The 25,371-nt window shown below is 46.1% G+C and overlaps 2 protein-coding genes across 2 annotated transcripts in view; both read left to right on the top strand.

Moving 5' to 3' along the window:
* Positions 1-2,115: 2,115 nt before the first annotated feature.
* CD14 (CD14 molecule) lies at positions 2,116-6,903 on the top strand. The gene is made up of 2 exons (XM_083519469.1): positions 2,116-2,339; positions 4,368-6,903. The coding sequence occupies exons 1-2, from the start codon at positions 2,314-2,316 to the stop codon at positions 5,737-5,739; spliced, it is 1,398 nt and encodes a 465-aa protein (XP_083375595.1). The 5' UTR covers positions 2,116-2,313; the 3' UTR covers positions 5,740-6,903.
* The window catches only part of LOC310713863 (uncharacterized protein), a gene marked incomplete at its 5' end in the record, with an annotated part of 40,399 nt that continues 21,627 nt past the window's right edge, over positions 6,600-25,371 (top strand). The window contains 3 exons of the mRNA XM_083518429.1: positions 6,600-6,656; positions 7,798-7,869; positions 18,855-18,906. Of these exons, the coding sequence (XP_083374555.1) occupies positions 6,600-6,656; positions 7,798-7,869; positions 18,855-18,906 (181 nt within the window). The remainder of the gene's footprint in view (positions 6,657-7,797; positions 7,870-18,854; positions 18,907-25,371) is intronic.

Raw genomic sequence — 25,371 nt, forward strand, 5'->3', positions numbered from 1 at the left:
TTCGGTGATGAAATGGCTAAAATAGCTTAGGTTAACTGAAGCATAACATTTTGACTGCTGATAGTAAATAGAATTAGAAGGCTGAGGACTTATCCACACCAGAGCAGCTCATGGATCTGCACCGTTCTAAGCAAGGAATTTTGAGAAAAGTCATATACAAAGTCCAGTGTTCACCATTAGAATATACACATAGACAGTATACATTTGAAAAGGGACCCCACCTTATCTAACCACAGCAACTGCTGGTTTAGTGTGATTCTTACCAGCTGATTGGCCTGATCAACCAATTCATAGGGTTGATTATTAGAATAATGAGTGTGTATTGAAGTATTGCTTATAAGAGTTGTATTGATCATAAGATGAATAAAGCATCACAAAGGTATTTTGCGTCTGTCTTCTCTTGCATCTGTAACAAAAAATACCAGTGGTCACTGGCTGTATAAAATCCCTTTTTAGGACAATCAGGTACATCAACCATGACATGATGAAAGCTGGCAAAATCAGTATATATTTGGTGATCAAAAACCTGATTGGCTAACAGTAAAGGTAAAGGGACCCCTGACCATTAGGTCCAGTAGTGACCGACTCTGGGGTTGCGGCGCTCATCTTGCTTTACTGGCCGAGGGAGCCGGCGTACAGCTTCCGGGTCATGTGGCCAGCATGACTAAGCCGCTTCTGGCGAACCAGAGCAGCGCACGGAAACGCCGTCTACCTTCCCGCCGGAGCAGTACCTATTTATCTACTTGCACTTTGACATGCTTTCGAACTGCTAGGTTGGCAGGAGCAGGGACCGAGCAATGGGAGCTCACCCCATCGCAGGGATTCGAACTGCCGACCTTCTGATGGGCAAGTCCTAGGCTCTGTGGTTTAACCCACAGCACCACCTGCGTCCCCATGATTGGCTAACAACTTCAGGCCAAACCCAGCAGCCAACTGCATGCAGAAGCCTTGTGCTCTACTGCAGGGCCAGCCTTGATAGTAGGCAGAGTGAAGCGGCTGCCTCAGGCACAGATGCTGGGCAATGTACAGTTGTGAGGTGTCTGAGGGGGAGAGAACTGGGTGCCACATTGCCTGCCCAGTGACCCCTGAGCAAGCCTGCTGCTTTCATGTGTGCTGACCTTTTTGCCAGTGTTGATGTGAAATTTAGTAGCTGTGTCTACTAGGACAACATTTTTCCTTCCCCTCAGGGAGCAAAATACCTTCTTGGACAATGCAGATTAAATGGTAAAAAAAAAAATTATTATTTTTAACACACATGAAGACATAAGTGAGAAAGAACACATCCTTTTAGTTTCTTTGTGGTCATGCTAGCCTAAAATTAGTTGATTTATGTGGACATCTCACTTCCCCACCCCAGAAGATTAAAAAAAAACACAGGTCTGTTGAAACTGGAAATTCAAGTCTGTCCATTCCCCGCTCCCTCCTGATCTATGAAGGGAACATGATGGAACTGGTTGCCATCAATATAACAGAAAATGCATATTCATTGCATACTCACAATTTGTATGCTACAAGTGCCTCCTTGTATTTTGGCATTCCCTCCATGTTACTGAAATACATTTACCGTACTAACCTTTGTGGGCCTTGGTAAAAAACCAGATCTACTATTATTTACATAGATCCTCATGAATTTGCTTGAGTTTTATATACAAAGCATACAAATTGGTAAAAATGCAAACAAAAATAAGCTTAAAAGCACTGTCAGAACATTATCAGTACTGCACCGCCAATATAAAAATTAGCACAGGACAGCCTAAAATCCAGTACAAAGCAGCACTCAGGAATACGACTTCACTGTTTGCTTTTTATACCACATTAACTACATGCTGTCTGCTCTGAATAGGAGCCAGTGTGGGGTTGAGTAGTCTGGTCTACGTATCTTGTTTTTCTGCAAGGTGGTGGCTGGAATACTAACAAATACCATCCTCTGCCCGGGAGCTAGCCTGACTTTCAGGAAGTGTGTGCAGGATGGACATGTGGAATTAGTAAAATAGATGTAGCTGCTGGGCTACTTTTGACAATAATGCCTTCTGCCTGTTACTTTTCGGAAATGAACTTGAAAGATGAGATCACTTTCCGACTCACTATTTCCCAATTTGGAGCTCTTTGTTATGTAATCTTCCTGTGTTGGAAGTTCCTCAAAAGGCTTGTGAAATTCTGCTAAAATAACTAGAAGCAGTTTGGGAGGAAGAACTCAGCTGGAAAATTAAAACTGAGTAATCTCTGACCCTTTGCTGCTACTGAACACAACGGGACAGTTACTAAGATATCGTGTTGTGTGTGGAAAGGAGCAGAAGGAGATCCGTGGCAGAAATGAGTCTCAACTTCCAGAGCAGTTGGTAGGTAATTCTTAGCTTTGTTGTTGAAATGCCATTTTTCTCCTCTTAAGCACTAGAGGGCCATTCTGGCACATGTACAGCACAATCCTGTACGTATTATCCGCATATTTTCAGAAGTAAGCCCTGCCACCCACCCACCGTGTTCAGTGGTAGCTTTCTTCCAGCTAAGTATGCAAAAGCATTTTGTGATTCTGACATACCTTGCTGGTAAAGAAATGCCACCTCATACGCTACACTACTTTCCAGTTCTATTTTAGCTTTGTGACCTGCTTCTGAACATAGCAATATTTAAATAGATTTCAGTTCCAGCAGAGCACTATAACTGGCAGAATGAAAACAAAAAACAAAAACAGACACGAACCTTATTATTTTCTAAGGATGAACTATACGTAGTCAGTGGTGTGGGTCTTCCAGGAAAAACTGTACATGCAAATAGGGTGATTTGCATATAGTAATTATCTGAGTGATTTCATTTAGCATGTTTATTTTTACTTGTACTGTATTTAGTAAAGAAAGCTATGAATTTTGATAGTGTCAAGCTTGTCTAATATTTAGTTGCAAGTGGCACCCATTGTTATTAAAGAACTTATGAAATGTAAACTTTTCTGCAGAAAAATTAAGCCCTGGAAAATTTTGTGTCCCACATCACTGAATGCAACCATAAACCAACAGCAAGTTTGTGTCATTTGTGTCACATTTCTCTCAACAATAGGCTTGTTAGGAGTGTTTCCTTGACTATGTGTTATTTGAAGTAATTAAAAGTATCCAGGGAAAAGATCCTCTCCTCTCTCCATCTCCTCATTGCTCACAAACAACAAAACCCATCTCCTGTTTGTTTTGTTAAGTAGTGAGCAGCAATTTCCTTGCCTACCCTCTTACTGAGGCAAGTGTCCCATTTCTGACTGCAGGTGGCACTTCATGAGACTGAATGCCTTTCCATGCAAAAAATAAAATCAAATAATCATTGTACATAGAAAACTTGTCTATCAGGACAAAGTGCTCTAGCTTCTCCCTGGACTGCTAGTTTTCTATGTGAGGGGAGTTTTTGCACACACCGCTATTTCACATGGTGTGAGCCTGTGAGGTCTATGTTTCGGCTGGAAATGCAGATGGGGCTGAGCCAGGAGGGGAAACTGGCATAGTGGCGAGTAGCATCACAAGGCCAAACCTGCGCTGTGTCTCCATTATAGTTTCTAGAGGGAAGGAAGGGTATCTTTTTATATGCGACGGCGGCAGCAAGAGTTCTGATTGCGGCAAAATGGAAGAGTAACGAAATCCCCTCTGTACACTATTGGATCCGAAAGCTGACAGAATATGCTGAATTAGACGGTCTATCAGAAAAATTAAGAATAAATCAAAACAGGAATTTGTTTCAAAATGGGAGGTTTTCAAAGAATATTTGAAAAATAAATATAGTTGTTTAAATTCTGTAGCAGCATTCGAGGAACTTCAGTATTAGTTGCAAGGTGGATATAAGAAACTAGATATATAAAGAAAAAGTTTAATTATGATAAAAGTGTGTAATGGCAATAATATGAAATCGAAATATGGAATAGACGGGGGGAGGTTGGGTCTTTAGTGTTAAGACCAATATATGTTTTATTGTTTGTTAAGAAAATTATGTGTCTGTGGTTATTACTGTGTGTAACTCGGTATTTGTGTTTTTTCTTTTTTCTTGTGTATCAATAAAAATTATATATATATATATATATATATATTCTAGAGGGAAGAGAGGCATTTGAGGGTCTCAGGTGCCGTGCTACCTCTCCCATCCCCACTAGCAAAGGAATCCAGGATGGGAAAATAGACAAAACCTCAGAGGTGTGTGGCATTACTTGGAGTACGTTGTTCCCACTGACTTCCCATGCGATCTGTCAAATCCTGCAGCATACAGATGGTTTCTGACACTTTAGGAAATAATGTTGTGATTTAACTGTGACTTTTCTGGCATGTGCTTTTGTAAAACAATAAAATCTTTAACAATTTTTTTAAAAACAACAACAACAACTGTGGCTTTTCTCTTTTCAGGGTTTGCATCATGCTCAGAACTCAGGCCTTTGTGTTCTCCCTTCTCCTGGGACTGGAACTCCCCAAAGCAAAAGCCAACTGTAACTTTACAGAGTCCCAACGTCACTGTGTTTGTTCACTAGAGGCAAATAACTTCATTCAGTGCCTTCCAGCCACCACATATGAGCTTCGAGGAGGAAATCTGGAACAATTTGCAGGTTCTTCTGGAATCAAGCCAAACCCACAGATAATTGAAATTCTGGAGGCCCTGCTAGTTCGCAAGCTCATATTTACAGACCTCATTGTGCCAGAGGTTCTCGTGCCAGGGTCCCTGCAATTTCTTTCCTACACTCAGGTCTCAGAACTTGAATTTGTAAACTGTACTTTCCTTAGAGACGCTCACTGGAGCCTCCAAGGTTGGCGGGACCTGAAGGTTTCTTCCTTGCGCTTTCACAAAGTGACGGCTGCCCCCCTGGATGACAGGCTGAACATGTCCCGCCTGAGAAGGTGGCTGGAGACCCTGCAGAATCTGACAGTTACAGAGTCACAAGTCACATCTGTCCCGTGCGAAATTAGCAAGATGTTCACATCGTTGCATTTACTGGATGTTTCGGGGAACAGTTTCCAGGACCAAACCATGAAGTCAACATTCTGCGAAGGGGTTTTTCCGCAACTCCAAATCTTAAAACTCCACCACAACAATCTGACCTCTTTTGAGACTGTGTGCAAGACTCTTGGCCATCTCAAGATGCTCACTCACTTAGACCTAAGTCAGAATAACTTTCAGCCCCGAGTCTTTTCCTCCTCCTGCACGTGGCCACATTCACTTCAAATTTTTAATTTGTCCAGTACAGGGTTAGAGCAAATAGGCAGTTCTCTGCCACCCAACATTGAGATATTAGACCTGAGTGCCAATAACATTTTTACCCTTGACTTCTCACTCCCTGCCTTGAAAGAGCTCTACCTGTCCAAAAACAGGCTGCAAACTGTTCCCTCACTTGACAGGCTTCCTAGTTTGCAGGTCCTCAGTCTTGATCAAAACCAGATCTCACAGCTTCCCAGCAACCATCTCCTGCGTCTGCAGAGCTTGAAAGCTGGCCACAATCTCTACAATTGTTCTTGTTCCAGAGATATCCAGGACTTAGCAGCAAAACCATCATTGCTGCCTGATTGGCCTCAGGATTATACATGCCATTCCCCTCTCAATTACCAGGGCTCCCTGGTAAAAAATGCACATTTTTCATCACTGCGGTGCAAGGCTCTGGTCACTCGTGGCTCAATATTCAACTTGCTGATATGCCTTCACCTTGTTTTTCTGTTTGCTTTCAGTGCTACAATTTCCGGACATTTTCTTTCAGCAATTCTGAACTGTTGGGACTCGTCAGGGAACTAACAAGCAGATCACAAATTGATTGTGGCATAATTAAGTGTAAGCTACTTGACTGGGCTAGATTTTAATCGTATTAGTACATTTTGTACTGTATTTTATGACAGTACTATACACTGCCTGTGTGGTGTAGTGGTCAGACGTGGGAGATCAGGGTACAAATCTCCACTCTCAATGAAGTACACTAGGTGAGCTTGGGCCAGTCATGATCACTCAGCCTAGCCCACCTCACAGGGTTGTTGCAGGGGATTAAATGAGGTGGGGGAGAACCATGAGCTTATTGGAGGAAAAGCTGGGATATAAATGCAATAAAAATGCCTGCATAACAAGTGGTATATAAAAACCTCAATAAATAAATAAACTAGAAAATTAGAATTTGGGGTTGGGTATTGAATATTACTGGGCAAATGGTATGAGTGCAGAATTTGTAATAAAATAAAATAAAGAGGGGGAGCAAGAGTATGCTTCAGTTAGAATATTGCATGCTGCTTTGACTGTAACTTTTCCTCTACCAGCTGAAACACACATGTTATTTTTATTAAAAATTAACCACAGTCTTCCAACATCTTTTTAAAATAACCCCCTGTACTAAAAACTCATAAATATTTGCAATTGTTATAAAGCAACAACAAAAAGGTAGAGTGTACATTTGATCTCCAGCTGCTTACAGATGCCATTTTTAAGAGAGAGAGAGATATAATGATCCCATACACTGCATACATCCCACAGAGCCTGCTCTGATGGATGTGGAAAACAGCGAGAGGCAATTACCATATTCTCCGCTCCTTCTCCAGTGCCACTGTGATCTGAATCTCCCATGGCTGCATTTGCCATGTTTAAAAACCATAAGAGACCCAGCCACCTATATGTCCAGTTTGGTCTTCAGAATCTTTTTCTCACATGGGGGAGAGGGAGGTGTACAGGTACAGTCAGCCTACTAGAAAACTAATAAATCTATTATAAACAGTTTAGCAGGTTGTATGGCCCTAGAAAGAAACCTTGGATGGGCCTTGGATTAATATACTTTCCTTCCCAGTCCCTCCTTCCTTGGACTGTTGAAAATAAGATGTCATTATAAAATTGTATTAGCTATCCCATGTTATCTTGAAAGGTAATACTCTTTGTAGACTTGAGAAGCTATATCTAATAAAATGAAAATTATAAAATAAAGAGGAAATGGGACAATGATTCTATGTTGGAAGTCAGCTAGAAGGTGTGGCTTTAGATCTTTTTAAAAAGCCACTCCAGCTAGTTCAGATGCTGCTCCCTTTCTGCTGTGACAGGCTTCATTGTCTGAGGCTCAGGGGCTGAGCTTCAGAAGGCTTACAGTGGTACCTTGGGTTACACACACTTCAGGTTACAGACACTTAGGTTACAGACTCCACTAACCCAGAAATAGTACCTCAGGTTAAGAACTTTGCTTCAAGAACTTTCCTGCTTGGCAGGGGGTTGGACTCGATGGCCCTTGTAGTCTCTTCCAACTCTATGATTCTATGACTCTAGGATGAGAACAGAAATCGTGCTCCGGCGGTGTGGTGGCAGCAGGAGGCCCCATTAGCTAAAGTGGTGCTTCAGTTTAAGAACAGTTTTGGGTTAAGAACGGACCTCCAGAATGAATTAAGTTCTTAACCCTAGGTAGCACTGTAATTAGGTAGGGCTCAGAGCCAACAGTTAGGAAGCAGTGAAAATTGCTTCTACACCATGCTGCTTTCTTCTGCAAAGTGCCCTTGCGCCATAGTTGCCATTGCCAAAGATTCACCATGCACGCTCTGAGTGCCACATGAGGCCAGAGTGGTGTATGCCCCCATTACGTTCCATGTCACCTGAATGATAATGGAGGGGTGGGATATAGGTCTTGGTCAGGGCCCAGGAGGCAACTGCCTCAGGCGGCAGGATCTCCAGGGGCAGCAGATCTGGCCTCCAAGGAATGCATCACTGTCGGCAGCGGTGGCCCCCTCCTTGTGGCTCACAAGCTCTGCCCCCACCTCAGCAGTGTCCCCCATGCCTCCTCCACAGCAGACTCTCGACACATAGGAGGCACTGCTGGTCTCCTCCTAACCCTAGGAAGGCCTCCTGGGGTCTTCACCCACCCAGAGTGACTCAGAGCGGGCCTTTGATTCCCATTTCAACCATCAGGTAAGTTTGATTTGACCACCCTGTCCCTTTTTCCTGCCCTTCTTCCCAGGCTCTCAATAAATCTCAGTGGAAATGGTGTAATGTACGCTACTGTTTTTCTGGGGCAACATTGCACAATAACTGAGTCATGGTGTGGACTAAGTTCTGCTACTCAGTAGGGTTCATAGCTGTCAACGTTTCCCTTTTTTGAAGGGAAATTACCTTATTCCGAATAGGATTTCCCTTAAAAAAGGGGAAAAGTTGACAGCTATGGTAGGGCTTATGGCCAACCACAGCCTATATGGAATGTGCAAGCAGTTCCCATCTCTATGGGGTTCGTCTCTCTCCTCTAGGACCACCTTTCACTTTCCAAACAGCATTGCTTTCATGTCTGCTTCTTTTCTCTCTCCCCTCCCCCAAATTCCAGAATGGGGAACAATCATGTTCTGGGCTATATCAAGGGAGTAGGGAGCATCATCCCAAAATAAATTGCCCCTCCAACTTTTGGGGTTGGACTAGATGACCCCAGGTCCCTTTCAACTTTCCCAATTTGTAGCTGATGTGTTGAAATTCAGCCCAGATTTGCTCGTGATGTTTGAAGCAGAACTGGTGATATTTAAGTGATTACAGTGTTTATCATTTTGTCTATTATTTACAAAAATCAGACTTAAAAGTCTACTCAAAGTTTAAGCACATAAAAATTCATATAGTTAAGTAGAATTAGCCTTGACCATGACTGAGAATGTTAAAAAAAAATAAATAAAAAATCCTATGAATTCTAACTCTCTGGCCATTTTTACTCATAAATAAGAGAGCGGTTGATTGTTCCGCGAATGGCCAGAGGGATATTAGCCCTTTCCTGTACATAAAGGAAGCAGTCACGTTTGCTTGGGCTGAATTGTGAATACTTGAATTGCTGAGTTTCTCTTTTTTGTTTTAAAATCTAACCCTATTTTTAAAATCTACTCCTTACCTGGCCATTTTTACTCATAAATAAGAGAGCGGTTGATTGTTCCGCGAATGACCAGATAAAATGACCAATAATGATAGCCCTTTCCTGTACATAAAGGAAGCACTCCTTTGCTTGGGCTTTGGTGAATACTTAAATTGCTGAGTTTCTCTTTTTTGTTGTTTTAAAATCTAACCCTATTTTTAAAATCTACTCCTTACCTTTCCCTTCCTTATTCTAATTGAGCCAAAAGATGCAACATTTTCAATGGTATAAAAGGTTTGCTGAGGCATGAACTCTGCACATGCACAGAGGCTAGATCAGCTGACGAAAGAGAGAGAGAGGAAGGTGGGCACTGTAAGGGGGGAGAGGAGGTTTCTTCCAAATGTAAAAGAAAACTTGGAACCACCCTTAAGGGAAATCACCCTTAAGTACTGGACATGCCAAATTCTTTTCACAGGTAAATATCAAAGCACTCCCACTGTGAGTTCCTCTCTTGAGTAGTTTCTCCCCCCCCCATGGGATTTAAATTTTATAACAGTTTTGTGTGTGTGTGTGTGTGTGTGTGTGTGTGTGTGCCTATGCATTTTAGGAACAGCATTTTCCTGACAGACCTCTCACATAAAATAATTTTCCCTTTCAACAGGTGTGTATATGCCTATGCATTTTAGGAACAGCATTTCCTGACAGACCTCTCACATGAAATAATTTTCCCTTTTAACAGAGTGTCCTTTCTTTTCTCCCACAGCACAAATGATAATGACGGGATGCAAACAGTGATTTAAATACTCTATAAAAAGTAATTGCATTTGTTTTTCTTTTTGTTTTTCTTCCCTTAAAGGCAAACAGTCACTTTCTTTCTGTTCAGCAAAACAAGTCTGAATCCCTGCTATATTAGTTGATTTCCATCTATCTCTTTGTGGCTTTGACATTTTTTTTTAGGTTACAAATAATTTGTGTTCGTTTATTAAGTTCGTTTTATCAGTTCCTCCATTTTATATATATGAAATTAATCGAAGCACAACCAAACATTGTTTGTGGAATGGTATTGTTTACCTTTTGCCTGAGCATTTCTTATTAATTCTGTCATTTTGGCTAGTGCAAGTTATTTGCACAACTTTTAAATTGCCATTCATTTTTTCTTGGTATTAACTCATTTCCCAGTATTAACATTACAGCTGTTGATGTCACATCAAGAAACACTTTTATTTTCATTTGATATGTTAGAATGCCAAAACAGATTACTTCAGGTTACTTATTAATTGTGTGTCTTAGCATTTATTTATTTTTGGTTCCTCATAGCTCATTTTGTGTGTTTGTGTTTTACTTTGGGGACATGTTCATCACATGTTGAAAGTCAGTCTCATGAAGTTCTTTTATTGGATAGCACATGGTGAATTTTAAGTTTCCCCCATTGTTTTCCCATTTTTTTTCAGTCCAGTAGTAATATGTGTGGTTTTGATAATATCTTTGTACTATTTAATAATAGTTATTTTCTGAATCTGATGTCTTTGTGTCAAGTCCATTTTCATCTAACTGGTAATCTAATTTTTTGCTTTCTTTTTATTTTTTAACCTTTGTATTTTTTACAGTTCTCTTTCTATACATGTGGAGTAATTTTTTATTTTATAATATGAAAAGAACAACAACAACAAAAATTAAGTGAAGGAAAGCAAACAAACTTAGCAGATAATAACAGTAATTATGTGGAAATGTGATAATAATATTGAAATAAATAAAATGCTTAATATGCTAAGATTGTTATTATTTGCAGCTTCCCATGGAAACTGGAGGACATCCTTTTTGCCTTTTGCCCCTTTCTTGTCTAATTGTGTTTAAGTCTCCCCAAAACCCTGCCCCCTTACAGGATATCACTTCTACAGATGTGCAATGATGAAAAGCAGCAACAACCCCTTCGCCATCACAAGACCTGCAACGCCAGAGTTTTCAAAGTGCCCACAGCTATCTCTTTCAAAGAATATAGACTGCCGGGGGGGGGGGGGAGTGGACCTGACAAAGGGGGGAGGAGTTGAATTGCAAGGACATTTTCCCACTTTTGAACCTCAAGCCTCTGCTCCAGGATTCAAAAGATACATGCGTAAAAGATCACAATTGTGTCAAGATATGCAACAGATATTTAATTATTTTGTTTTGTATTATGTGTTATTATGTAAGAATGTTGAAATGTGTCTGACAGTGTGATTTCCACAAAGGGGGGCAATTTATTGTGTGTAACTGTTTTTATATTTAATGTCTTATTGCTTACACACCAATGGAGAATTCTCATGCATTTTATACTTTCTAATAGCTCACACTATTGTGTAGTCCAATGTTTAGATCAATTTATAAACACATTGTTCCACCTGGCACTCTGCCAACTTTCCCTATCCATTTTAATATGTGTTAAACCTCTTTTTGCCAATGACAAACTTCTGGATCCATAAAACACCAGGTACATGAAGGTGGATATGCTTTGGTTTAGCAGGAATGATTCCTTATAGACTTAAATTGACTTATTTGGACAACTGCCCTTGTTAAGAATGGTTTTCTTTTAACAGATTGGTTTGAAGACTTGAGAACCATGGGGCAAGATAAATTCAAATTGGACTCAGTTTGAATTGGGCAAGTGTATCCAGGCTGCAATTAGCTTTTGGTCCTTTAAGTGCAAGTGAGCAACTTCTCATGAGCCCAAGACCACAGCCTATAATAAAATCCCATAGCTAAAGGCCAAGGCGAAGACCTCTCCCTCACGAGATGCCCAAACCTGTGCCAGCTATGGTGAATGCCAGGCGACATGGTTAAATGAAAGCCCTGAGGGGATTCAACAGACAGGATATCCTGTGTTGCTGTAGCACTATGTCAGTGTGAGACCACAGAAGAGCTACCTTGACACCTGAGAACACAAAAATGGCGGGGGGGAAGCAAACTGCACTTTTCAGTCATTAGTTGACCTTCCTGCTAGGTGTAAAGCATAGAACACTATTGAGTAAATGGTCTCTCCCAAAGTGTTAGAATGCCACAAGTAATTTAGTAGCAAGACGCAACATGTGTTATTTTTATATGATATATTTATACAAACACATCCATTTACAACATACGATGTTATTATTTGTGGGGCAAAAATTTTTAAGAAAAATTCTAGCCCCAAAGGGGGGAATAATGTGATAGGAATTTTATGGTCTTAAATATATAGTAATGTTCATAACTGCACATACATAGATCAACACAGGAAAGCCATCCTGGAACCATTTTGATTCCTAAACTGAGCAAATGTTTCTCTGCAAGGTTAAACTGGAAAAGCCTCCCCATTGTCTGTTTCCTCACAAATCCTGTCTCAAAGAGATGAATAAGGTGTGAGCCTGTGACCTGGCCCAGGAAATAAGTATTTTAGCACTACAAAAGAATGGCCAGGCTCCCCAGAAATCCAATCAAGCAACCTGCTAGACAGGAGATAAACAAGGAGAAGAGAAAAACAACATTTAAATTTCTGTGATGTAGGTGGGATGTATCTGAGGGGTGGTCTTAGGTTGCACCCCTTCTGTGATGTATGCATGATGTTTCTGGGGGTGGTCCTGATCTAGAGAAGGGGAATTTCAAAAGTCTTTATAAGGCCTTGCAGGCCATTGTTCTGGGTCCTCTTCCTCTCCTGCGTGTGAGGGGGGTACCCTGTTGCAACAGATCAATAAAGATCAAGCTTACTAGCTGCTTTGCTTCTCAATATTCTCTGGTTGGCCTCTGTTATTTTCTCCTACCAATAGGGAACCTATGTAAGGACTCTATATGGGCTCTTGGATACCCCATAAGGGAAAAGGGCATATTTTTATTTACAACACCAGGCTCTCAATAAATCTCAGTGGAAATGGTGTAATGTACGCTACTGTTTTTCTGGGGCAACATTGCACAATAACTGAGTCATGGTGTGGACTAAGTTCTGCTACTCAGTAGGGTTCATAGCTGTCAACGTTTCCCTTTTTTGAAGGGAAATTACCTTATTCCGAATAGGATTTCCCTTAAAAAAGGGGAAAAGTTGACAGCTATGGTAGGGCTTATGGCCAACCACAGCCTATATGGAATGTGCAAGCAGTTCCCATCTCTATGGGGTTCGTCTCTCTCCTCTAGGACCACCTTTCACTTTCCAAACAGCATTGCTTTCATGTCTGCTTCTTTTCTCTCTCCCCTCCCCCAAATTCCAGAATGGGGAACAATCATGTTCTGGGCTATATCAAGGGAGTAGGGAGCATCATCCCAAAATAAATTGCCCCTCCAACTTTTGGGGTTGGGGAAACGGGGGTTGCGTTCCTGGCTACAGAATGTTGAAATAACATTCCAGGAGTCTGGAAGCTGAGAAGCTATTCCACTTGCAGGTTAAAGCAGAAGAGCAACGTGTTGGGAAACTGCCAGGGAGATAGTGTCCATTATGAGCCCCCAAGCCGGAGTTCTGGACGATCCATCGGCCTCCCGTAGACAGGCAGATCCAGCAGTTAGCGACACGAAGCCTCTGGAAATTCCTAGCCACATTCCAGGGCTGGGTGTACACTGTTTATCAGCAGAAACACAGCCAAAAGCTTGCACCGCAGAAGAGCATAATTTTCAGACTTTATTAGCGTTTAACAGAACAAAAGAAAACGTGACCGTTCTGTGTCAGCATCTTCGGCCAACTGAGAAAACGAAAGGAATCTCAGCAAGAACATAAACATCCTGTGACTAGGACATGCGCAGACTCTGTTATTCACAAAGCCTGCTCCCTTTAAGGTGGAACGGAAATATCCTAACATCCTCCCCCTTTCCGTGTAACCTGTTGTACCTGTGGTTCACCCAATTACAACCTTTGTACATAAACCTTATGTTGTTCTCTGTTAACAACCTTAGACAACAGATCAGCAGGAATTTCATTTCCTGCCATGTAGGACACCTGAATCAGTCCTTTCTGAATACACTCTCTTGCACGATGTAGCTTAATCTGCAAGTACTTGGTTCTCTGCTTGCAACTCTCCGAGTTCAGCAAAGCCAAACACGATCTATTGTCTTGATACACTTGTACAGGACATTTCACAGACACCCTGATGTCCTTAAACAGTTGCATCAACCATTCACAATCCATGAGTGAAAATGACAGAGCATTGAGTTCTGCTTCACAGGAACTTAGGCTCACTGTTGTTTGCTTCTTGCACAACCAGTCAAACAGGCAGTGGTTGTACATGTAGCATACTCCAGAAGTGCTTGTACCATCCGTGGTGTCACTTCCAAAACTTGCATCTGCAAAGATTTCAAGACCTCCAGTCTTCTGACTGGTGAACCTCAGCCTGTAGTGCATAGTCCCTTTCAAATAGCGGGCTATGCGCTTCAGAGCTTTCCAATCCTGAACCGTAGGATTGTTGGCATGTCTGCTAAGCAGATTACAGCTTACAGCTATGTCAGGTCTTGAACATCTGGCAATGAAATTCAGCTTGCCTAGAATGCATCTGTATAGCGTTGTGTCAGAAAACGCTTCAGCAGTACTGTCTACCTGGTAACCTGTCACCATCGGTGTGTCTGCTGGGTTTGCATCAACCAAATTCAACCTGGTTAATACATCAGCAATTTTCTGTGTTTGGTGTACCAGAAAATTACCTGCTTGGTCCTTCTCCACCTGCAGAGAAAGATAGTTGGATACCTCACCAAGATCCTTCATGTCAAAGTGCTCCTTCAGCTGAGCTAGGGTGCTTTGGTAAAAAGCCTGATTCTTCCAAAACATCAGAAGATCATCAACAAAACATAAACAATACAGTTTGTTTTGTCCCTCCTCCTTGACAAACACACATGGATCAGCTTTGCCCTGGTGGAAACCTAGAGAAAGCAATGTGTCAGTGAGTTTTGTGTTCCAACACCTGGCACTCTGCTTGAGACCATATAAGGATTTCCGCAGTTTACAGACCATACCCTTCTGTATCTGCATCCCATCAGGTGGAAGCATGAACAGCTGTTCATTCAAAATCCCGTACAAAAAAGCTGTATTAATGTCGTGGTGGGAAACATGCAGTTTCTCCTCCGCAGCAACCTTGAGCATCAGCCGAATGCTCTCATATTTGACTGTGGGTGAGTAGGTCTCGTGGTAATCCTGTCCTGGTACCTGTGAAAAACCTCTGGCAACTAATCTGGCTTTGTGTCTGACTACCTTGCCATTCTGGTCTGTCTTGGCCTTGAAGACCCATTTGCTGCCAACCAGTCTCATTCCTGGGACTACCGGTACCAATTCCCAAGTTTGGTTCCTGTTCAAGGAATCAACTTCAGCCTTCATGGCATTAAGCCAAGGCTCAGCATCTTTAGAGGTCAACTCCTGAACCTCTTTGAAGCTTGAAGGTTCCCATACCTTCTCTGAGCTACTAAGAACAGCAGTTGCTGTCTTAGCAAACTCATCAGCATACCTCTTTGGAGGTCTGCCCTTGGTCGCCCTTTCAGATCTGCGTACTAGACGCAAGTCTTCTGGACTCATCTCCTCTTTCTTAGGAGAAAAGTGACCAATGGTGAACAGTGGTTCTTCCAGTTCATTGTCAGACGCATCAGATGGTCTGACTGAGGCCTTTGCGCTCTGGTAGTCTGCTGTGTCATCACTTTCACTGACATCAGCAGCAGCGCCGCCCACTGAACTGGAATCCGAACTCTGATCATCATCATCATCATCATCCTCATCATCATCCTCATCATCATCAGCAGCTTCCTCAGCTTTAGCTGCTTGCCGGACATCACCTTCATCCTCCTCTGGGTAACTCTGGAAAATTCCCACATTTTCCCCCCACTTAGGATTGTACTCAACACTCCTTGTGAACTTAATGGACTTAGAGTCAGTCATCCATACCCTGTACGCACCTTTTTCGTACCCCATGAACAAACCATGTGCCCCACGCTTCCCAAGCTTGTTGGTTTGTTGTGTGCGTACCCACATGTCCGAACCAAAGATTCTCATGTGTTTGGTGTTGGGTTTCTTGCCAAACATCTTCTCATAGGGGGTACAACCAATGGGTGATGACAATCTGCGATTAAAAGAATAAACAAAATTCCCCAAAGCTTCCCCCCAAAACTTATCAGGGAGATTGGCATCATGCAACAAGGTTTTGATTCCTTGCAGCAATGTTTGATTTGCTCTCTCCGCAAGCCCATTCATCCATGGCGATCTGGGCGTTGACATGTCATGCTGGATTCCCTTCTCAGTCAGGAAAGCTTCAAACTGCTGAGAAGTAAACTCCCCGCCCCGATCAGTAAACAAACAAGAAATACGTTTACTGTGCACATTCTCCAACCAAGCACAGAATTCCTTAAACTTTGGAAACGCTTGCGATTTCTGTTCGAGCAAATACACATGAATGTACCTAGAAAAAGAATCAATCAGAATCATGAAGTACCTTGCTCCTCCTATAGAGGGCGCTAGTGGACCAACCAGGTCCGCATGCACTAGCTGGTAGGGTTTGGAAGCCTGCCTGCTAGACTCCTTGCCTTTTGGAGCAACCTTCACCTTGTTCTCTGCACAAGATACACATTTCATGTGAAATTTACAAGGTTTGATGTTCAAACCTTCAACCACCTCTGGCATCTTGGCCAGTGCCTTCCAAGAGAGGTGACCAAACCTTCGATGCGCATCGTGAATGCAACCTGCATGAAGAACTTTGTTAGTTTGTGCAACACAACAAGAATCAGCATTAGAAACAATAGCAGTGTCATCATAAGTTATATGGAACAAACCATCCATAAACTTTGCATGCAAATAGTCCTCTTTGCCTTTACTGATGACACAGACGCTCCTCTTGAAGGAAATCTGAAAACCACGCCCAGTAAGCTGTGGGACGCTCAACAAGTTGCTCGCCGCTCCTGGAACATAAAGTACACCGCTGATGGTTGTGTGCAGACTTGCAAGTTTCACAGTCCCTTCTCCTGCAATCTGCAACGTCCTTCCATCAGCCAGGTGGATCTCACCTTCCTGGGGCTTGAAGGAGATAAAGAGATGCCTGTCCTTGGAAATGTGGCGCGTGCAGCCTGAATCCACAACAAAGTCGCCTTTGGCTGTTGGAGCAGTCTTTACAGCAAGCAAACCCTTGTTTTGCACTGGTGTGGGCTTTTGCAGCTTGCCCCCCTGCTGCTCCTGGCCAGCAGACGTGCCTTTAGCCTTTGGTGAAGCTGTGCCAGCAAGCAAAATCTTGCTTTCCACTGGCGTGGGCTTTTGCAACTTGCCCCCCTGCTTCTGGCCATCTGCAGACGTGCCTTTAGCCTTTGGTGAAGCTGTGCCAGTAAACAACGCTTTGTTTTTCCCTGGCGCCGCGGGCTCTTCACCCTCCCTCTGCTCCTGGCCATCTGTAGGCATCTGTTTACCTTTGCCTTTCCGGCCTCTGCAAAGGCGATGACCTTGGTTCTCACGAGAACCAGAGCTCTCAGCTGCCGACTCCTTGGCCCCCCCTGGAGGCTGGAATGCTGCCTGGGATGACGTGACGGTCAGCTCCCCCTGCAGCTTGCAACCGGTGCCCTCAGCATCCCTGGATTCATTCGCATTCTGGGAAACAGCTAGGACCTCCGATGCAGTCAAACTCTGGGCTGGGATTATTGGCTTGTGAGCTTTCAACAAAGCAGACCACATTGCACGTGCAGTGGTGTTGCCAGCCAGCGTCTTAATTTCCTCAAGAGATACGGATAGGACTATTATGTCAATCGCCCTCGAATCAGCTGATCTCCATTTCTCTGTCAGAGGAACTGGGGGGGCTTCACAAACAACATGCCACACCCCAAACTGACGCAGTAAACTCTCACACCAGTTTGCCCAGGGTTCATAATTCTGCCCATCCAACTTAGGACACGGAGCAGTTTCAGAAGCTTGGAAAAATTCCATTCCAGCTTTTGGCATTAGCCGTGAGTCTTATGCCGTCAAAGACCCCTTATCTTGGCAGCCCATTAATCACGAACTCTTTGGCTCGGCTCCCAGGCCAATTAATCTGCCTTGCCGGAGATCAAAGATGAGGTAAAACAGAAAAGCCAAATGCCTCCCTCATTTCTTTCGCTTTTCCCACCATACCTCTTAAAACGCAGTCTGTTGCAGCTTTACTCTCCTGTAGGTGCCGTGAATCTGGGCCCGAAACCTTGTTGTTGGGAAACTGCCAGGGAGATAGTGTCCATTATGAGCCCCCAAGCCGGAGTTCTGGACGATCCATCGGCCTCCCGTAGACAGGCAGATCCAGCAGTTAGCGACACGAAGCCTCTGGAAATTCCTAGCCACATTCCAGGGCTGGGTGTACACTGTTTATCAGCAGAAACACAGCCAAAAGCTTGCACCGCAGAAGAGCATAATTTTCAGACTTTATTAGCGTTTAACAGAACAAAAGAAAACGTGACCGTTCTGTGTCAGCATCTTCGGCCAACTGAGAAAACGAAAGGAATCTCAGCAAGAACATAAACATCCTGTGACTAGGACATGCGCAGACTCTGTTATTCACAAAGCCTGCTCCCTTTAAGGTGGAACGGAAATATCCTAACACAACGGCTGTTTGCTGCCTAACTCTTCACACCCAGAAGCCCCAGCCAATGTTACCACAGGGCCAGTTAATTCTCTCCCTTAGCCTGCCTGTGCCATTCTTGCTGCCACTGCTAGGCCCCAATCTGCCCTTTCTAGTGCTTCAAGGACAGCTGCCAGGAAATGCCTGGGCCACAGACAGAAGGATTAAACATTAACGGTAACCCTATCACTCTGGTAATGCTATCTGCTTTTCACAGCTCCCATGGGGAAAGCATTAGGGAAATAAGAGCGCGATACAGTCAGCCATGGATGCTGGGCAGGTGGGTACTGCAGAGGGGAGCCTTGCATGAGCTAGTCAACATGCCAGGGCGTTGTAGAGAACACTCTTTCTAGGGAGCTGAGAACTGTTCTGTCTCCACTGCACGCTGCTCAAGGTTTCCATCTTCTGCTTGAGTTCTATGTTGATATTGACGTCCACCAGAATTTGGGACCTGGCTGCCTGGTTGTACTTGTCTCTCCAGATTCCCAAGGACTGACTCTCACTGGCACCCCAAAGTGAGCTGTCTCCGCTGTGTTTCCTTACAGGCTGAACAGGAAGTGCGTGTTCAAGCAGCTGTGGGAATTCGACAGATACCAGGTATAGTACTCAACAGCTGGAGAATGGGAACCCGCTTTCTTTGGGGATGACTGCATAGCACCAGAAAACTTTGCTGTATCCTATTCTACACTATTCCTTTTTCTGGTACGTAGGCTGAGACCCTATCTGCCTGCGGACTGTCTCGCCAGAGTGGTGCATGCTCTGGTTATCTCCCGCTTGGACTACTGCAATGCGCTCTACGTGGGGCTACCTTTGAAGGTGACTCGGAAACTACAACTAATCCAGAATGCGGCAGCTAGACTGGTGACTGGGGGTGGCCGCCGAGACCATATAACACCGGTCTTGAAAGACCTACATTGGCTCCCAGTACGTTTCCGAGCACAATTCAAAGTGTTGGTGCTGACCTTTAAAGCCCTAAACGGCCTCGGTCCAGTATACCTGAAGGAGCGTCTCCACCCCCATCATTCTGCCCGGACGCTGAGGTCCAGCGCCGAGGGCCTTCTGGCGGTTCCCTCATTGCGAGAAGCAAAGCTACAGGGAACCAGGCAGAGGGCCTTCTCAGTAGTGGCGCCCGCCCTGTGGAACGCCCTTCCAGCAGATGTCAAAACGATAAACAACTACCTGACATTCAGAAGACATCTTAAGGCAGCCCTGTTGAGGGAAGTTTTTAACGTGTGATATTTTACTGTATTTTTGGTTTTTATGGAAGCCGCCCAGAGTGGCTGGGGACACCCAGCCAGATGGGCGGGGTATAAATAATAAATTATTATTATTATTATTATTCATATTGGCTAATTACATATAAGCAACAATAACATTTAGGGGAAACAGGAACCTTCTCTGCAGCCTACAATGAGGAACGACCTCTTCTTAGCAAGAATAAAAATGGCCTTGAGGAGTGACATGTACAGATGTGAGCAACGAGGGACTAGCAGGAGTTGGCAAAAGCTAATTTTCCTTGTCCCATTTTTATTGATGGCACCTTTTTGTAATAGTAAAGATTGTCTTCCACTTTGACAACCCCTTCCTGCTTTCAGGTCAATGCTGCCTGCTTACCTTTGTGGGCTGTCTTCTCTATTTCCATATGTGGTGTGGGAATAAATGTCTGTTGCCTTCTTGATCCAAGAATGTCTTTAGCGAGTATTTACTAGGTACTGTTGTACTTCACTTCTCAATCCTGTCAATCTTTATTCTGATTAGAAAATCTAGCTGAAACACTCTGTCATTGGCCGTAAACCCCTTGGCTTCATGATGTCTGTTAAGTCGTGGGTTGACATAGCAGCCGGCACAGCGATTTCTTCAAGTAGCTCTTTATTATGGTAAGCTGGAATAGAACTGACTGCGAACAGCTCAGCCGGCCTGTATTTATAGGCAGCCGGCTGTCAACATTGTAACCACAACAGCCCAGAGTTCCCGCCTAAAATAACTGGCGCGGACCTGAGTGAAAACTATCTACAGACCTGAGTGAAAACTATATACAGTATCCCCCTGTTGGCCCAGGGTGAAACTACACTACATAACACCCCTCCCCACCGAGATAAGGCGTTAGTTACAATCGTAATGGTTTCCTTATATACAGCACTATGCGTAATGGTTCAATTAGGCACAAAAGCATATCGGTTACATTTTCCATACTTAGACCAACAGTGATACCTGTCCAACAACATAGTCCTTTAAATGAGTTGGGCGCTTGGAAACTCTGCCAGACCGCCGGGGACTGGTAGCCAAGTCCGGAGGGCCACACAGTTCTCGCTGAGGCTGTGGTGCGACCCTAGGTGGCGTTGGAACCAACTCCCCTGGATCCGCTGCTGTGAGTGGAGCCTCCGCAAGTGGAGTGGTCTGAGTCTGTTCTGAAACGGCTTGGTTCGGCTCCACGCTGGCAGTTTGCGAGGGAGGTGTAGGTGGGGCCTCGCCATCTGTACGTGTCTCTTCTGGAGCCGCAAGCGCAGTTGGGGGCACCTCGGTAGTGTCCAAGTCCCCAACCCTGCGCCTAAGCTGGTCTATGTGCCGTCGCCACAAGCGTCCGTCTTCGAGTGCCACCTGGTACGAGCGAGGTCCAGTGACTCCCACTACTGTGGCTGGCACCCAAGGGATGTCCCCCACATAGTTCCGGGCAAAGACCTGGTTTCCTGGGACAAATGACCGTGGTGCGTTGGCACAGCCTGGGGGTTCAGCCACGGCAAAGTCTGGGTGTAGCCGGTCGAGCGGTGACCTGAGGCGGTGGCCCATAAGCAGTTCAGCAGGACTCCTCCCTGTGGCCGCATGAGGGGTGATGTGTTGCACGAACAAGTATTCGGCGACCCGCTCATGCCAGTCTCCCCGGTCCAGGCGCGCCAGTGCCTCTTTTGTCGAGCGCACCATTCTTTCCGCTTGCCCGTTGCTGGATGGATGAAAGGGTGCCGTTAGGGCATGGCGGATGCCCAGTCCCAAAAGATACCGCTCAAACGTGCCGGACGTGAACTGCGGTCCGTTGTCAGAGACAAGGACATCAGGACACCCATGCGTTGCAAACAGGCCTCGCAGCACCCGGATGACAGCTTCGGTAGTGGTGGAGGGCATCAGGGCGACCTCCAGCCATTTGGAATAGGCGTCCACCACTACCATAAAGGTCCGGCCGTGAAAGGGGCCAGCCAGATCGATGTGCACCCTCGACCAGGGTGTCTTTGGCGTCTCCCAGGTGTGTCCCTTAGCTGCCGGTGGTGCAGGCCTCGACTCCTAGCACGCTTGACAGGCGGACACCCAGGCAGTGATGGCATCGTCCATATTAGGCCACCAGACGTAACACCGAGCCAACGCCTTCATTTTGACAATTCCCGGGTGGCCAACGTGCAGAGCCTCCAGGACGCGCTGACGGAGTCCCTGGGGAATCACGACGCGGTCTCCCCACAACAGACAGCCGTGATGAGCAGAGAGTTCATGTTGTCTGGTTGCGAAGGGCTGGAACTCCGATGCAAAGGGCCCTTGTGGCCACCCCCTCCACACCCAGTTGAGCACCCGGCTGATGGTGCGATCCTGGGCAGATGCGGAGGCCACAGTGGCAGCCGATACAGGCGCTGCCGGAAGATCCTCAATCAGAAGGAGCGATGAAGCTGGAGCCGGGTCTTCCACAAATGCTGGAAGAGGGCAACGGCTGAGGGCGTCGGCATGGCCCATCGATTTCCCCGGGCGATGGATGAGCCGGTAGTGGTAGGCAGCCAGGAAAACAGTCCATCGCAGCATGCGTGGTGAGAGGACCGGTGGAGTTGGACGATCACCGGCGAGGAGGCCCAGGAGTGGCTTGTGGTCAGTGATGAGGTCAAAAGTCCTGCCATAGAGGTATTCATGGAACCTCTTCACTCCAGCCACAAGTGCCAATGCCTCCTTGTCGAGCTGGCTGTAATTCCGTTCCGTCGGAGATAGTGTCCTGGAAAAGTAGGCGAGCGGTGCTTCTCTTCCATCTGGAAAACGGTGACTAAGGACAGCACCGATGCCAAAAGGTGAGGCGTCGCAGGCAAGGACCAGCGGCCTGGATTCACTGTACTGTACCAGCACACTGTCTGAAGAAAGGAGAGCCTTGACCGCGTTGAAGGCCGCCGTCTCCCGATGACCCCAGGCCCAAGGCGTCTTAGTGCTAAGGAGTCGGTGAAGAGGCTCAGCCACTGTGGCTTTGTGGGGCAGGAACATGTTATAAAAGTTCAGCAGCCCCAGGAACGCCTGCAACTCCGTTTTGTTCTTTGGAGTGGGGGCCTGCTGGATAGCGCGGATCTTGGATGTGGTTGGATGAAGACCGGAGGCATCGATAAGATAGCCCAGGAACTCTACCTGTGGAACGGCGATCTGGCACTTCTCCCTCTTTACCTTGAGCCCGGCCTCCTGGAACCTGGTCAGCACGGCACGGAGGTGCTCGAACAGCTGCTGGTGTGAGTCTGCAGACACCAAGACGTCATCAAAATATGGTACCACGCCCGGAAGCCCTTGCAGGAGACGCTCCATAAGGCTTTGGAAGATGCCAGGAGCCACACTCACCCCGAACTGCAACCGGCAGCAACGGAATGCCCCCCGGTGGGTGACGATCGTCTGGGCTTCAGCAGTGGCATCATCGACTGGCAGTTGTTGATAGGCTTGGGCAAGGTCCAGCTTAGCGAAGACCTTACCCTCACCCAGGGAATGCAGCAGGTGTTGGACAACAGGAACCGGATAAGCATGCTGCTGAAGTGCCTTGTTGATCGTGCACTTGTAGTCAGCGCAGATTCTCACCGACCCATCTGGCTTGACAGGCGTGACGATGGGGGTTTCCCACTTTGCGTGGTCAACCGGCTCCAAAACTCCTTGGGCGATCAGTTTGTCCAGTTGTTCGTCCACCTTAGCCTTGAGAGCAAAGGGAACCCGGCGTGGCTTTAGCTTGATGGGGGCGACTTGTGGATCAAGGCTAAAGGAGATGGGCGTACCTGTGTATTGGCCCAAGGTGCCGTCAAAAACTTCGGCAAAATCTTTGACCAGACCCTCAGTCTCTGCGTTAGAGATGCAGTTGATGCCGGTGACTTCCAGGCCGAGGGCATCAAACCAGTCTAGCCCTAGGAGGCTTGGCCGCTGACCTTCGACCACCACCAACCGGAGCAGGCCCGAAAAATCCTTGAAGGCGATCCGGAACCGGCCAACGCCTACCACGGGAATGTCGTTTCCCTGGTAGTCTCTCAGGTGTACGCGGTGAGAGTCGAGTTGCCTTTTGGACACTCTGGGTACCAGTCTTTTGATGGTGCTCCATGACACGATGGACAGGGCAGACCCGGTGTCGATCTCCATGTCACATGGAGCTCCTTCAATGAGCACCGTGACGTTCAGCTTGCGTCGCGTAGGCGAGTCGGTTTGGCCAATCGTGGTTCCAGACGGGCAGCGGCAGTTGGTGAGAGCGAAACAACTTTCCTTGGCAGACTGGAGTGAAGACTTGGACTTGCGAGTCGATGAAGGGGGGGTGTCAGACGGAGTCGATCGGCAGACCTTAGCGATGTGGCCCCTTCTGGAACACTTCCTACAGATGGCGTCTCTGAATCGACACTTGGCACGGGAATGGTTGCCTCCGCAGCCAGCACATTCCGGTTGGCCCTTGGACTTCTGTTGGAACTTCCTGCGCTCCCGCTTTGTCTGGTGCACGTCATCGTCTTCACTGGAGGATGCCTCATCACTGCTGGCCTCTTCATGATGCACCGGAACTGGCTCCCTAGCAAGACGCGGGCTGCTGGACTTGCGGATCTCCTGGGCGGAGCGTTCAGCAGCTTCTGAGGCCACAGCCTCCTCAATGGCTTTCTGTAGCGTGAGGTCTGGCTTGGCTAGGAGACGCCGTTGCAGATGGATGTCCCGGACCCCGCAGACGATTCGATCCATCAGGGCATCGTCTAAGTCTCGGAACTCACAGTGCATTGCAGCCTGTCGCAGGGCGGTGGCGTAGTTGTTGATTGACTCCCCCTCTGCCTGGTTCCGGTGGTAGAACGCATGGCGGGCAGCAATCTTGGACGGCTTTGGTGCGTAGTGGTTGCGGAGCTTCTCTTGGATCGTGTCCCTTGGTGTTGCCTGGACTGCTTCAGGCGCAACCAACGCTCGGGCCGTCTCAAACACCTCAGGCCCACAGAGGCTGAGGAATAGGCCCCGCTTCCGATCCTTTGATACTGCTGTCAGCTCGTTGGCTTGGAGGTAGCAGTCGAACCGAGCGAGGTAGGAGTCCCATGATTCAGAGGCTGGCGCAAACCGCGGTAGAGGCACAAGTGAAGCCATGATTCCGATGCCGGCGTGAAGGCGATGGATGGAACACAGTGCTCTAGCCAGAACAGTCAGCTCTGAATTGGTTCTGCCCAGTGATTTCGCTCAGTGATTTCGCTCTGTGATTCAGCTCAGTTCAGAGGCTGGCCGCATCTGGCTGTGCTCTGATGTCCATCCATCCCATCCTCGTCGCCAGTGTTAAGTCGTGGGTTGACATAGCAGCCGGCACAGCGATTTCTTCAAGTAGCTCTTTATTATGGTAAGCTGGAATAGAACTGACTGCGAACAGCTCAGCCAGCCTGTATTTATAGGCAGCCGGCTGTCAACATTGTAACCACAACAGCCCAGAGTTCCCGCCTAAAATAACTGGCGTGGACCTGAGTGAAAACTATCTACAGACCTGAGTGAAAACTATATACAGTATCCCCCTGTTGGCCCAGGGTGAAACTACACTACATAACAATGTCACCTAAAGGACCCAGCGTCATTCAGAGACCTTTACAGAAAAGGTTGTTCCTCTCAGAGATTCCAGGGTGCTGAGACTTCAGGGTTCTTGCAAGATGCTAAGGGGGATATGGGTGTTCCTAAATCAGCTGCATAACTCTTGATTCAGCAGTTCCACAGCTAACCCTATCACATGCTATATGCTAGGCATACGCAGTGCTTTTTTTCCCTTAAAAAAGTCTAGGGGTACTCTCATTTGCCTACTCATATTGAAATACTGCCCCTCAATGAGGCCAAATTTAGATTCACAAAATGTTCAGTGGTAAG

The sequence above is a fragment of the Podarcis liolepis genome, assembly GCF_965112155.1.
Source record: "Podarcis liolepis genome assembly, chromosome: 8".
Taxonomy (NCBI): Eukaryota; Metazoa; Chordata; class Lepidosauria; order Squamata; family Lacertidae; genus Podarcis; species Podarcis liolepis.